Source organism: Molossus molossus, unplaced genomic scaffold (assembly GCF_014108415.1).
Source record: "Molossus molossus isolate mMolMol1 unplaced genomic scaffold, mMolMol1.p scaffold_m16_p_10, whole genome shotgun sequence".
In the NCBI taxonomy this organism is placed as follows: Eukaryota; Metazoa; Chordata; class Mammalia; order Chiroptera; family Molossidae; genus Molossus; species Molossus molossus.
The window spans coordinates 61,530,456-61,546,102 of NW_023425345.1; the positions used below are offsets into that span (position 1 = coordinate 61,530,456).

At 35.0% G+C, this 15,647-nt stretch overlaps 1 protein-coding gene across 7 annotated transcripts in view; it reads left to right on the forward strand.

Annotated features, from left to right (window-relative positions):
- Window positions 1–15,647, forward strand: part of ZFC3H1 (zinc finger C3H1-type containing) — a 61,788-nt gene that overhangs the window by 27,282 nt on the left and 18,859 nt on the right. For all 7 annotated transcript variants that reach the window (XR_004958262.1, XR_004958263.1, XM_036250732.1 and 4 more), the window contains 14 exons: window positions 179–388; window positions 643–807; window positions 2,118–2,255; window positions 2,968–3,089; window positions 3,486–3,635; window positions 7,473–7,647; window positions 8,336–8,467; window positions 8,822–9,361; window positions 9,447–9,556; window positions 11,314–11,445; window positions 11,554–11,675; window positions 12,893–12,994; window positions 13,211–13,330; window positions 14,402–14,585. Coding sequence is in view for 5 of the 7 variants with exons in the window: in XM_036250732.1 (XP_036106625.1) it covers window positions 179–388; window positions 643–807; window positions 2,118–2,255; window positions 2,968–3,089; window positions 3,486–3,635; window positions 7,473–7,647; window positions 8,336–8,467; window positions 8,822–9,361; window positions 9,447–9,556; window positions 11,314–11,445; window positions 11,554–11,675; window positions 12,893–12,994; window positions 13,211–13,330; window positions 14,402–14,585 (2,402 nt within the window). In the remaining 2 variants the exon portion in view is untranslated. The remainder of the gene's footprint in view (window positions 1–178; window positions 389–642; window positions 808–2,117; window positions 2,256–2,967; window positions 3,090–3,485; window positions 3,636–7,472; window positions 7,648–8,335; window positions 8,468–8,821; window positions 9,362–9,446; window positions 9,557–11,313; window positions 11,446–11,553; window positions 11,676–12,892; window positions 12,995–13,210; window positions 13,331–14,401; window positions 14,586–15,647) is intronic.

The following is a 15,647-nucleotide window of genomic DNA, read 5'->3' on the forward strand; positions in this document are numbered from 1 at the left end:
TTATGGCTGAATATTGAATTGTGGGATAGTTTTTGAGATTTACAGTATTCTTATTATGCTTTTAGATAAAATAATAGCACAAAACTTTTTTCTAATTTAATGATGCTCCACAGATAAACATTTGGAATTGGTAAAATTTGCATTGTAATTAATATTTTTTCTTTTTAAAAATAACTAGTCTTTGCCACTTTTGAGCCAGCCTTATGTGGAAGGCTTGTGTGTTTCTCTTGAACCTCTACCTCCTGTACCACCTTTACCACCTCTCCCACCTGAAGATCCAGAACAGCCTCCAAAACCACCTTTTGCAGATGAGGAAGAGGAGGAAGAAATGCTGCTTCGAGAAGAACTCCTTAAATCTCTAGCAAATAAAAGAGCTTTTAAGCCAGAGGTAATTTAAATACCCAAACCGCTAGGTGGTGCTCATGAGCTTAAGATTTAGATAGCCCTACTCTTTTAGCTTATTTTGAATTCATTGGGCTTTTATAAAATAGGGAGAAGTCTGGTAGTCTGGTACTAACTTGCTCAAGATTTTTTTTTTTTTATCCTCACCCAAGGACATTTTTCAATATTTTGTTAAGATTTTAAAAGATGACAGAAATTTCTTGTTTTGAAAGTGTTTCTATCTGTCTCTTTCCTATTTAGGAAACATCTAGTAATAGTGAGCCACCTTCACCTCCAGCTCTGAACAATTCACAGCCTGTGCCAAGAAGCAATCTGTCAATAGTCAGTATTAATACAGTATCTCAGCCTAGGATACAGAATCCAAAGTTTCACAGAGGACCTCGTCTTCCACGAACTGTGATCTCGGTAAAAAAACAAACAAAATGTTTAATCTTACTGTTATTCAAGCAGCCTGTGAGAGATTTGTATGCAGTTTCACTATCTCATTCCTCACCTCCTTGTTTATTTATATGCACATATAAACTCATATGTAAATATAAATTTATTTTTTATTAATAGTAAAATGGTGGCTTTTATGATAATGTTTTGGGGGAAGCATTATTTTCATCAGAGTGATAGGGTTTCCTTTGCCATTTCCTCAATATCTTCCTATATAAATTGGTCCATTTGGCCTAGAGTTACTTTTAGCAAATTGTGTATTTTTATTTTTCCTGTATTTGTTTATACTTTGCTCATATTTTTCCAATTAATGACTGTGCTGTAAGAATTTATTTATGATGTTGATTAAGGATATTGAAATGACAGTTCTTGTTTTCTTGCCTTGTTTTCTTTTTTTTTTTATCCTCACTCGAGGACATTTTTCCATTTTTTTGGTCTGATAGAGTGGGAGGGAGAGAGAGGAAGAGAGAGAGAAAAACATCGACGTGAAAGGGACACATCGAGTAGCTGCCACCCGCACAACCAACCAGGGCCGGGGACAAACTGCAACCGCGGTACGCGCCCTTAGCGGACACCGAACCCAGGTCTCTCTGGACCGCAGGCCGACACTCTAACTACTGAGCCAAACTGGCCAGGGCTGCCTTATTTTCTAATGCCTTCAAAGTAAAATAAATGGGGCAAAGTGAAGTTGAGATCTTGCCTCTGTTAGATAAACCAACTTTGGTCACTTACCCTCTATATATAACTGCAAAAGCCAAAAAGTTTTTAAAATAATTATTTAGAATTATTAGTTGTTTTTTTTTTAATATTTTTATTTTTATTTTTTGGTACGTGCCCCTAGTGGGAACCGAATCTGGGACTCTCTGGTCCACAGGTCGATGTTCCAACCACTGAGCAAAACCGGCCAGGGCTAGAATTACTAGTTTTTATCTTTGTTGTAAAGGTTAATTTAAGATGGCATTATGGTTTTTTATAGAAAGTTGGAAAAAATAAAACTTAATGAAGAAGGTGATCATAGCAGTGTCTTTAAAGACGGAGAGTATAGAATGTTGTATGTTTTTGGCATGTAACCAGTATTGCTAAAGTGGGACAAAGTCAGTTATGCAATGTAACTAGAAGGAACCGTTGACTGTCTGCTTGGAGTCCATTATTTTTATGGATTGCAATTTGAAGAGGTTAAGTGACTTGTTCAAGGCCATGCAGCTAATTGTGGTAGAGCCAAGAAAAGAATAGAGATACTTTTGTCATTAAGGGTAGCAAATATATTGTCTTTGCAGCTTCCAAAGCATAAATCAGTGGTTGTAACACTGAATGATTCAGATGACAGTGAATCTGATGGAGAGGCTTCCAAATCAACAAATAGTGTTTTTGGTGGATTGGAGTCTATGATTAAAGAAGCAAGGCGAACTGCCGAGGTGAGTGCAATAATGAAAGGTAAAAAGAAAGATAATTTATTGACAATCATTAAAGTTTCCTTTTTTAATATATCAAATTATGGGTATACTTTATTTGTATTATTAGGACTTTGTATAATATAATGAAGCATGTATAAATTTAGATAGATTTAGCTATTGATCTCCTTTAATTTTATTTCCAATTAATTAGTCCTGTTTTCAAAATAGTGGATAATTGTCTTCTGTACCAAGGAAATTTACTGTTTTGAAATTGTGTTATATTACCAGAAAATAGTTTTTATTAAAGTGTATGTTCTAAGTGCAACGTTTATCCCTATTCTTACTGCAGCAGCTGTTTAGATATGATTTAGTACAATTATTTTCAAACTGTAGGTCTTGACTACTTAGTAGAGTATATAATTAATTTGGTGGTTAACAACTAGCTGGGAGAGGGCAAAGTGGGTAAAGAGGGTCAAATATATATGGTAACGGATGGGAACTAGACTTTGTGTGGTGAACATCCAGTAGAGTATGCAGATGTTGAATTATACCTGGAAATTGTATGTTATTAACCAGTGTTACCCCAGTAAATTTAATTTAAAAAAGGAATAGAAAATAATGATGATGGCTATTTCTAAATATATAAATGCACACTAGGTTGCAATGTAAAATCAATGTCTTAGTGTGAAATAAGTGAAAGCTGTTGATCTGGTTGACTTCACATGCTTTCTAGCAAGCTTCAAAACCGAAAGTACCTCCGAAATCTGAAAAAGAAAATGATCCCATGCGAACACCTGAAGCTTTGCCTGAAGAAAAGAAGATTGAATACCGATTGTTAAAGGAAGAGATTGCCAAGTAAGTGGCATTTTATATAATCAGCTTTAAAGTATGTGCTGTTTTCAGTTCTTAAGTCTATATACAGTTTATTGGCATTTTGAAATGAATAGTAGGTGATTTTATTCAAGATGCAGAGTTAATATTTTTATAACTCACACAGGAGAGAGAGCCAGATGATCATCTGTAGACTTGATTACAGTGATGCACTGAGATTAAAACAGCTTAGAAATAGAGAAAAGCTAATATAAAGGCGAGCTACATTATTAACTTTGAAAGCCATCTTGGGTCATGCATATTGGTCATCATTATTAATATGATTAATATTTTTACTTTATGTTATGAAATAGAAAACATTCAAAGAAAAATAATTTCAGTTTATTCTTTGGTATAATTCATCTGTCTTTATTAATTTAGTCGGGAAAAACAGCGTTTGATTAAATCAGATCAGCTGAAGACGAGCTCATCATCTCCAGCAAACTCTGACATGGAAATTGATGGGATTGGCAGAATAGCAATGGTTACTAAGCAGGTTTCAGATGCAGAAGCAAAACTTAAAAAACATAGGTGAGCCTCATTATCTTATTTAAATACTACATCTATCTAATGTTCCTATGTTAGAGGGCTATCTTTTTGTGGTATATGTCAATACTAACAACACTATATGATTACAAATTTTTTTATACTTGATAGAACTTTATAAGGTTATCATTTTGGTGAATTATACATTTACATTAAATAATAGTATTAATGTTTAAATAAAAATACTAAGACTTCAACCTGGGTGGTGTGGTTCAGTGAATTGAGCATCATCTCATGGACTGAGAGGTCTGGGTTTGATTCCCAGTCAGGGCACATGCCTGGGTTTTGGGCTTGATTCCCAGTAGGGGGCATGCATAAGGCAACTGATCAAGGTCTCTCTCTCACATCAATGATTCTCTCTCTCTCGCCCTTCTTCTCTCTAAAAAATCAATAAAAACATATTTTTAAAAAATATTAAGACTTCAAAGAAGTTTTTTCCTTCAGACTTATACATGGATTATTTGGAATCTTTAAAATTTCTGGCATGATTTTTGAAATACCTTCTTTGGAGGCATATTTTTATTGTTAAAGGTGGACTTGATAGTTGGAAATAGTTATTACCTAGTTTGTGCAATAAGACACATGGTGAAATATGGTGTTGTTATAAAGTGTGAATATAAAGTTCAAGAACATAAACTTCTTACATCATTGGGTCGCAACCGCTTTGGGGGTTGAACGACCCTTTCACAGGGATTGCCTATGACCATCAGAAAACACGTATTTCCAATGACCCACATACAACATGAGGAACTGTATTAAAGGGTCACGGCATTAGGAAGGTTGAGAACCACTCTCTTATATGTTTTGTGAAATTACTGTGTTGTTCAAATGGTGTTTCAGAATTTTGTGAACACATGTAAATCCTCACAAGATGAAATGAATATATTGAATGATAGAATTTGAATGCATTGCATATTTTAAGGTTATTTTATTGGGGTATAATTCATATGTAACTTTTTTTTTTAAACCTTCACTCCAAGATATTTTTCCATTGATTTTTCAGACAGAGTGGGAGGGAGGGAGGGAGGGAGGGGGGGGGGGGAGAGAGAGAGAGAGAGAGAGAGAGAGAGAGAGAGAGATAACGACTGGTTGCCTCCTGCATGACCCCAACCAGGGCCAGGGATTGACCCCAACTGAGGTATGTTCCCTTGACTGGAACCAAACCCACGACTCTTTGGTCCATAGGCCAGTGCTCTAACCACTGAGCAAACCAGCCAGGGCAACTTGTAACTTATTTTTAAGTGTACAACGTAATAATTTGATATTTTGTATGTATTGTGAAATGATCACCACAGTGTGTCTAGTTAACATCTGTCCCCACACGTAGTTATAAAATTTTTTCTTGTGATGAGGGCCACTGGCATATATTTGATAGAAATAATTATATCATTTTATGGATAGACATTTTTCCAAATACCCTGATATTATTAATTGATAGAGAGCAAAATGGTTTTAGATAACATCAACATTTCTGAGCTTTGTTCTCTGCAAGTCCCCTTTTAGATTTAAAAATATAAGGGGGGAGGTTTTGTGCAAAGATATTAAGATTCTTCCTGTTTTTGTAACTTACTAACCAGTTCTTAACATTTAAATCTTGGTAGTAAAAAATGATTACAGTGATGAATTAACTCTTAATGTTGAAAAATCATTAATAATAATATATAAATAATTTAATGATTTTTAAAACAAGCTTCAAATGTTTATCTAGAGTTAATTAAGGTAAAAAGGGTGGAAATTTACAGCCTCGTTTTTAGTATATGTGCTGCCGAAGCGAGCACTACAGCCTCGTTTTTAACATTACAGCCACCTTGGTAGTCTTATTTATTTTTTTATATTATAAAAAAGAATGTAATTTGGATTGTTTTACAATGTAGCACAGATATCTCAAGGAGGTAGTGACTATAGAAGTTTTTATATTAAGTATATAACACTATGTTCTGTTCTCAGTTTATGAATTAGACGTTAGAGATTAAGTATTCTGAACCAAAATAGAATACATTTAAAATAGTCCTTACAAATGTGTCTTCAGTTTTGAATTGATATTTGTCTGTGCTACCATATTTTATTACTTCTAGGACGTGTCATTATTTTATACGTTACTAAGAAAGAAAACATGCTGCTAGGTTAACTATGATTTGCCATAATGTTGAGACACATCTTAATATTAGAGATCTGAAAAATGTGCTTTATAGATGAAATATCATAATGGTCATACATTTCTAAAATTATCAGTGAGAAGTTGTATTGTGTTTGTTTTAAAAATAAGAGATTAAGTTAGATTTGTTTAGATTTTATTTCTTTAATAACTTTCTTAACAAATGAAAAGTTGTTTGTTTGTTTTTTAAATCCTCACTTGAGGATATTTTTCTGTTTATCTTCAGATAGAGTGGGGGCGGGAGTGAGGGGAAGAGAGGAACATCAGTGCGAGAGAGGCACATGGTTGCCTCCCACACAACCCCAACCAGGGGTGGGGATCGAACCACAACTGAGGTACATGCCCTTGACTTTCGGAATCAAACCCTTGACTCTTTGTTCTGTGGGCTAATGCCCTAACCGCTGAGCAAAGCTGGCCAGGGCACAAATGAAAAGGTTTAAAAAATTTTTTTTTGTCTTGCTGTCTGTCTTTATGATTTATTCTAGATGTTACTTGTTGTGATTGTTGAAATATGGTATTTCTGGGAAGGATACTTTATTATTATTTTTAATCATAATAGTTAGCAGTTGAAAAGATGAAAGTTGTCCTGGCCGGTTTGGCTCAGCAGTTAGAGTGTCGGCCTGCGGTCCAGAGAGACCTGGGTTCGGTTCCCACTAAGGGCACGTACCTCGGTTGCAGTTTGTCCGCGGCCCTGGTTGGGTCGTGGTGGTGGCAGCCACTCGTGTCCCTTTCACATCGATGTTTCTCTCTCTCTCTCTCTCTCTCTCTCTCTCTCTCTCTCTCTCTCTCCAACTCTGTCTGAACAAAAAATGGAAAAAAATGTCCTCGGGTGAGGATAAAAAAAAAGATGAAAGTTTACATTTATAAATTTATCTTTTGTCCTGCGTTACTTCTCAGTTCTAAACTTTTATCTGCATATTGTTTAAAAATTAGACTTTTCCCCTTCCATGCCTGCTTTAGATAAAATGAGTTCGAGATTTGTAAGTTAATTAAACATGCCTGATTATATTTATTAGATGTTTATTTGTATGTTTATTAGCATTATAAATGAAGCTAAACATAGCAGTTTTCTGCCTTAAGTTCTCATTTTTCAGAAGTCATACAGGGTCAGATGCAGCCAATATTAAACATTTATTATTAACTTTTCAAGTGTAATTCACATTACTTAGATTTAAATGATTTTTTTTTAAAAAAAAGATCAGACCCATAAAAATGTAACAATGTCTATTTTGAATACCTTTGTGACTGATGAATATGAAAGTATTTATCTTTTTCTTTTAATTTAATTTTTTTTTTTTATCCTCCCCCGAGGACATTTTTCCACTTTTTGTTCAGATAGAGTGGGAGGGAGAGAGAGAAACATCGACGTGAAAGGGACAGATCGAGTGGCTGCCTCCCGCATGACCCAACCAGGGCCGGGGACAAACTTCAACCGAGGTACATGCCCTTAGCAGGAACCGAACCCGGGTCTCTCTGGACCGCAGGCTGACGCTCTAATCACTGAGCCAAACTGGCCAGGGTGAAAGTATTTATCTTTTTAAATGCTCTCCTGTATATCTTAAATATATATTTAAAAATGAACTACTGCTTTGAAAATTTTTATTTCGATAGTGTTAGTCCATTAGTTTAGAAAAAGATTAATTGGGAATTTCTTGCTCTTTAATTAGGATTCTGTTGATGAAAGATGAATCTGTTTTAAAGAATCTAGTACAGCAGGAGGCTAAGAAGAAAGAATCTGTTCGAAATGCTGAAACAAAGATTGCAAAACTTACAGAACAGCTTCAAGCAACAGAGAAAATACTCAGCGTCAACAAAATATTTTTGAAGAAGCTTCAGGAACAAGTAATGTTCTTTTAAAAAAAATTTTTTTTACCCTCACCCAAGGACATTTTTGCATTTAACTTCAGATAGAGCTGGGAGGGGGAGAGAGAGAGAGAGAGAGACATTGATGTGAGGGACATATTGACTGGTTGTCACCCACACAGCCCCAACCGGGACCTGGGACAAACTGCAACCGAGGTACGTGCCCTTAGTGGGAACTGAGCCCGGGTTTCTCTGGTCCAGGGGCCAACGCTCTAACCACTGAGCAAAATCGGCCAGGGCATAATGTTCTTTTTTTGTTGTTATTAATCCTCACCCAAGGATATTTTTTCCATTGACTTTTAGAGAGAGTGGAAGGGAGGGATTGGGGGAGGGGGGCAAGAAACATCGATATGAAAGAGACACATTGATTGGTTACCTCCTGAGAGTGCCCCCACCAGTACCAGGGATTGAACCTGCAGCCCTGGTACATGCCCTTGACTGGAATTGTACCCAAGACCTTTCGGTCTTCAGGCCGACGCTCTAACCACTGAGAAAAAGCAGCCAGGGCTATGGGCCAAATTTTTCATAAAATAATGTTCTCCCTTGAGATGTACTATTGGAATATTTCTATTTTCAGTTGCATACCCTAAAGCTGCTGTGTTAAAAATAAGTTATTTTCTCTTCTAAGGTTTACATTTACATTTTCAGAATTATCCTATATTTTCAGATTCACAAAGTACAACAGCGTGTTACAGTTAAAAAGGCTTTGACTCTGAAGTATGGAGAAGAGCTTGCTCGAGCAAAGGCAGTGGCTAGTAAAGAAATAGGAAAACGTAAACTGGAGCAAGATCGCCTTGGAGTAAGTTCTTTGTAGAAATATTTTATTTTTGGAAAGCAGAAAGTGTTTATGATAGTTTTGAGGATAAGAGGTATATAAAATAACTCAAGTTTGTTCCTGCATATTCAAAGAGAATAAGATTAGAGCTTTGTTTTTCAAATGACACCTTGTTTTTGTAACCTTGTTTATTTTGTCTTTGTTTTTCTGTAGATCATAGATTAACTAGCAAAACTGTTGGAGACTTGTAAAACTTTTATTCTTGTTATTTAGTTTTATAATGTTGGCATTGTATTGTAGGGATAGCACAATTACCTTACCAAAAATTGTTTATAAAATCATAGCAATATAAAATATTTATATCATTTTCCCCCTCAGCCAAACAAAATAATGAGACTGGACAATTCTCCAGTATCAAGTCCAAGAAAGCATTCAGCAGAACTAATTGCCATGGAAAAAAGACGGTTACAAAAGCTAGAATATGAATATGCTTTGAAAATTCAGAAACTAAAAGAAGCTCGGGCCCTTAAAGCAAGGGAACAACAAAATATCACTCCAGTTGTGGAAGAGGAACCTGAATTTTCTTTACCTCAACCCTCACTTCATGATCTGACTCAAGATAAATTAAGTCTGGACACTGAGGAAAATGATGCTGATGATGAAATTTTATCTGGTTCAAACAGGGAACGAAGAAGATCCTTCTTAGAGTCTAATTCTTTTACCAAACCTAACCTTAAGCACACTGATACACCTAACAAAGAATGCTTAAACAAACCTAAGAACATGGTAGAAAAACCAGAACTTTTTCTAGGTTTAAAAATTGGTGAATTGCAAAAATTATATTTAAAAGCTGACAGCTTAAAACAACTGATTTTAAAAACCACCACAGGCATTACCGAAAAGGTTTTGCATGGTCAGGTAACTGAACGTTTCATATATTTTTTAAAATGTAGAATTCACCCTAGCCTTATTTGCCTTATGAAATTATTGTTTTGTTTTGCAGGAGATTTCTGTGGATATAGATTTTGTGACAGCACAGAATAAAGCAACAGAAGTGAAGCCATGTCCTTTTAGTCCCTACCACAGCCCTCTTCTAGTTTTTAAGTCCTACAGGTATAAAAGAATCAAGGAACTTGAGTTTTAGGATTACTCCTGTTTTTGATATCTTAACTTTGAGTATTTGATGATAATGGCAAAAAATGAATCATGGTCACTGAAAAATGAACTTGTTCTTTTATTTATTTATTTATTTTTATTTTATTATTTTTTATCATTTAAATAATTTATTTTTGTTACAGATGTTTCTCCTTATTCTGCCATTGACTCCTGTTCCCTTCAGCCACCCCAGCATTGTTGTCTATGTCCATTGGCTATGCTTATAAGCATAAATTCTTTGGTTTATCTCTCCCCAAACCCCCCTCTGAAGTTTGTCAGTCTGAACCCTACTTCCGTGTCTCTGGGTCTATTTTGTTCATCACCTAATTTTGTTCATTATATTCCACAAATAAGTGAGATCATGCGATACTTGTCTTTGACTGGCTTATTTCGCTTAGCTTAATACTCTCCAGGTCATCTCAAAGATTAAGAGATTTTTCTTTCTTATAGCTGCATAGTATTCTATTGTGTATATGTACCACAGCTTTATTACCCACTCATTCATTGATGGACACTTGGGCTGTTTCTAGATCTTAGCAATTGTAAATAGTGCTGCTATGAACATAGGGGTACATATATTCTTTCTGATTGGTGTTTCAGGCTTCTTAGGATATATTCCTAGAAGTGGGATCACTGGATCAAATGGAGTTCAATTTTTAATTTTTTAAGGAAACACCATATTGTTTTCCATAGTGGTTGCACCAGTCTGCATTCCCACCAACAGTGTACCAGAGTCTCGTTTTCTCCATATCCTCACCAACACTTGTTTGGTGATTTGTTGATGGCAGCCATTCTGGCAGGTGTGAGGTGATACCTCATAGTCATTTGAATTTGCATCTCTCTGATGATTAGTGATATTGAGCAATTTTTCATATTCCTCTTGGCAATTTGTATGTCCTGTTTGGAGAGTAGGCTATTTAGATCATCTGCCCATTTTTTAATTGGATTCTTTGTCTTCTTTTTGTTGATTTGTATGAGTACTCTATATGGGAGGTTAACCCCTTATCTGATATATCATTGGCAATTATGCTCTCCCATTAACTTTGTGGGAGGTTGTCTTTGTTTTTAGACTTCTAGAAGTTGTGAGACTGTTAAATGAGTATAATTGAATTATAAAATTGTAAAGCGCTTACTGGGTAGTATAGACTTTTTTCCCTAATATTTTTGTTGGCTGGTAACATGTGTAAGAAATACCAATATTATATAGCATTTATTATGTAGTATGAAAATACTGCTTTTTTTAAAAAATGTATTTTTATTGATTTTTAGAGAGAGAGGAAGGGAGAGGGAGCGAAACATAGAACCATTGATGAGAGAGACACATGGATCATCCGCTTCCTATGTGTACCCCACTGGGGATTAAGCCCTCGACCCGGGCATATGCCCTGACTGGGAATTGAACTGGTGACCTCTTGGTCCATGGATTGATGCTCACCACTGAGCCACACCGGCTAGGCTGAAAATACTACTTTTAAAATACAGAGTTTTTTGGTTTTTGGTTTCTATTTCAGATATTTTAGGTTCTAGGTATCAAAGTAGTTTGTCCCTATCACTTGATATTCTGTGTTTTCTTTTTAGTTAATGTTGTTATTAAGTAATTAGATAATAGTATGCTCAAAGTACGGAAATTTTAGTTGGGAAGGAAAGATAAAAAATTTACAATTTTTCTTGGGTATGTTTATGGAGCATAATATGTCCACCTCTCTTCTCCTTAGATTTAGTCCATATTATCGAACCAAGGAGAAACTTCCCCTAAGCTCAATATCATACAGTAATATGATTGAACCAGATCAGTGTTTCTGCCGTTTTGATTTAACAGGAACATGTAATGATGATGATTGTCAGTGGTGAGTAGTTTTAATTTGTGAACATTTTATCATTTAAAAGACAGTCTTGGTTATTTGGGCTTTGATTACGTACATGATTACCTTTTCTGTTTTGTCATTTTACTTTAGGCAGCATATACAAGACTACACGCTTAGCCGAAAACAGCTATTCCAGGACATTCTGTCATATAATCTGTCTTTGATTGGTTGTTCAGAGACAAGCACTGATGAAGAAATTGCTACTGCAGCAGGTTATTAAAAACCTCTTGCCCTGGCTGGTTTTGCTCAGTGATTATAGAGCGTTGGCCTGCAGACCAAAGAATCATGGGTTCGATTCCAGTCAAGGGCATGTACCTTGGTTGTGGTTCGATCCCCAGCTCTGGTTGGGGTCATGCGGGAGGCATCAATCAGTGTGTCTTTCTCACATCAATGTTTCTCTCTCTCCCCCTCCCTTCCTTCCACTCTATCTGAAAATCAATGGAAAAATAACCCTGGATGAGGAATAAAAAAAAACCTCTTCTTGTTCCCCAAGTGAAAATTTGAATTTAGGCAATTTAAAAATGTCATGTTCAGTTTCTTGACATCTTTTAATTGCTATCATAATTCAATACATTCATCTATATAACACTTTATCTAGATCTGCTCTGTTCAGTATAGTAGTCACTAGTCATTATGTTGCTATTCAAATTTAATTGAATTAAAATTAAAATGTACTCCATCAAAGTCACAGTAGCCACCTTTCAGGTGCTTAATAGTCACTATTGAATTCAGTAGCTCAGCAGTGATAAGTGCTTAACAATAAAACAGTGCAGATATAAGACATTTCTGTCATTGCAAAAAGTTCTTTGGACAGAGCTAATGTAAACAGTTTATTTAGAAGAATATATAAACACTTGTATAGAGATGATTTAGTAATGATTTTTAAATAGACTTATTTTTATTACATTTTTCAAAAATAAAGGTGAGTTGGAAATTTAAGATGTCTGTAGTTTCAGATTCTAAAATGAGATAAAGATGACTTGATATACTGACATTTTAGGAAGCATAGATCATTGTCAGACGTTATGAGTAAATATTACTAAGCTTTTCCCAGCTTTAGTGCCAGATATTAAAACAAATCTTTTGAAAGTGAGGGAATTGGTGTTTATTAAATTTAGTGTTATCACAACCCAGAGTGATTATAAAGTCACTGAATCTAATCATTCCCAATTTGGGACTTATATTTTCACTTGTTTAGTTTGTTTCCAGAAATACATACATCTTTCAGCCCGAATTGGATGCATGATGATAAGATTTGCCATAGTAGTGAAGAAAATGTAGGCCTTGCCCTCTGGAAGCCATAAGTGTTTTTGACTATCACCATATACTTCTCTTTAACTATTCTTTACTCTATACTCTTTAATTAGCCTCCTCTCTGAAATCCATGTTTTTAATACTTTTTATGAAGATAGCATTGGTCTAATTTCAGAAAAATATGTCGAGAAACTTTTTGGAATAAACAAAGATCGAATGTCAATGGACCAGATGGCTGTTCTTCTTGTTAGCAATATCAACGAAAGTAAAGGCCATAGTGAGTATATATGTCTCCCTCTCACTCTCCCAAAAGGATATTGTAATTCCTTTATGACAAGGTTTTTGGTATTATGTTCTCAATATAAAATATATGTGTATGTGTGTCATTTCTAACACAATAGAATAAATTTAGCTCTTTTTGAGTGTTATTTGGGTAGCCTTCAAAACTATAAAGAACTACGTGTATCAACTAACAGTCTTCTGTCTACTTTAGCACCTCCATTTACAACCTACAAAGATAAAAGAAAGTGGAAGCCAAAGTTTTGGAGAAAACCTACTTCAGAGAATAGTTTCAGTAGTGATGAGGAACAGTCTACAGGACCAATTAAGTATGGTAAGAAGTAATTTAAGATCCAGAGTCATTAAACTGTGGTGTTCTACTTTACTAATCTTTTGGTGTATCTACTAGCCTAGTTTTTATAATTGTTTTTTTCTATTTAAATTTTTTTTTTTCTTTATTGATTTTAGAGAGAGGAAGGGAGAGGGAGAGAGAGATAGAAACATCTATTTGAGAGAACATCGATTGGCCACCTCCTACATGTCCCCCACTGGGAATTTGGCCCACAACCTGGGCATGTGCCCTGACCAGGAATTGGACCAGCGACCTCCTGGTGCATGGGTCAGCGCTCAACCACTGAGCCAGGCTATTTCTATTTTTAAATAACAGTTATGCCATTTGGCATTTAAGTTCTCCATTGTGCAGGACTGCCCCTTACATTGTGGGGTGTTTTATATTCATGGTCCTGCAAATACCAAGCATCCTTGGTAATCATGACAGTGTCACACTACTGCCTAACCTGTGTCTTTTTGAGGGCATATGTTCTGTTTTATTTCATCTTTGAGCCTATGTGTTCTGACATGCAGTAAGTAGGCTTACCAAATGAGTAAACGATTGAACAGAGTAATGTGAATGAGTGACTCTTTTGTCAAGCACATTTTGCATTATAATCTCAAATTCATATAATTTAATTGTTTACTGTTTGTAGATTAGCAAATACCTGATAGGTGTATGTTCTCTTTTGCTTATTTACATTAATGTAACGCGTTTTCTCTAATTTAGATGTGAAATAAACCGTCTTCATAAATTATAACTTTTTCTTTAAATTTGATAAATGTGTGAATATTCAGATGATAGCACTTAACTTAAAGTAGGGAGATCATACTTCCGTTTGGCCCAGCAGAGTCCTAGCTTGTTCTGGCATAATTTTTAGTAACACTGCCTTTCACGCTTAGAAGTGTCCTGCTTTGGACAATAAATTATATTATTGCTCTACCTTAAAGCTATGAGCTACTGTGTGTCATTAGAATCTTTAAATTTTTAGATTATTTTTAAGATGAGGCTAGTTGTTTATTTCCTGTGTCTGTGGGTAAGAGAAAGTATGAAACTAATGATATCTTTTTATAGCCTTTCAGCCAGAGAACAGAATAAAAGTTCCAGCTTTGGATACAGTTGTGACTCCAGATGATGTCAGATACTTTACAAATGAGACCGATGACATTGCTAATTTAGAAGCAAGTGTGCTTGAAAATCCTTCTCATGTACAACTTTGGCTTAAGCTTGCATATAAGTACTTGAATCAAAATGAAGGGTAGGTCAGCTTCTAATCTTTGTGTAAACTGTTACACATTTGTGTTTTTGTGTTTGAGGTTCATTTCTTCTGTGGTAATCATGTTTCCTTCCTAGTATCAATGGAGCCTTTGTTTTTTGACAGAGCCAAAAGCACTTTATTGTTTAAAAGCTACTAGAAAATATTTAAGATTAGATCTTGAATTGTGTGCACGGCTCACTGTATAGGTAATAAATTAACTATAGTTTTTAACTCTAATGGGCTCTTATTTCAAAGTAGGATTATTAAAAACAGTAAATTCTGAGTGGTATAAGGATTATTGGGTTTTTAAACAAGAAGTAGTGGAACAGATTAAATTTTTACTCTTCATTTGGAGATTTAAAGCTTGTCTAAGATCCTCTAAACTCTGCTGAATTGCCTTTTTTTCTGCATGTAGTGTTATATTACATGTATGCAAATAAAGAAATAGTTACTAATTTCACAAATGACAGCTCCTCTTGCATAAATGTACTTTGTAACTCCTACCTTTTGGCAGTTTTAGTAGAAATAATTTTTTGTTACCAGAAATAAATTATCATAATTTTAAAATAATATATTTTTTTAAAACAGGCTACTCTGTCTATCTTAGAACTTGGTATAAAAGCTTTTAAAATAAGGCAGCATACACCTCACATACCAGAATATGGTGCTTATTTAACTTGCCCTGTGTGTCATTTATATGTTAATGGGATAAGTTACAGTGTTTTCTTTTCTGACTCATTTACTGAGTGAAGGCCAAAGAACTGTACATTATTTTATGAATAGGATCACGAGAGACAATTATCTTCTTTGAGAGATAGCAAGCCCTTGACCGTTGAAAAGAACTATTATATTAAAAGCTTTGATATTTTGTGCTGGCAGTATCTGGCCTTGAGGGAGAATTGTTTAACTTTTCCCATTCCCAGACCAATGTAAATCATAAAAGGTATTGCTGAGTGTGGACATAAAGCACATTTGAAGTTGATAATTCAGTGGTTTTATAACACAGTGGTTTTAGCTGGTAAATGCTAACTGAGCATCCACTTAAAAAGGAATTGTTGGGTC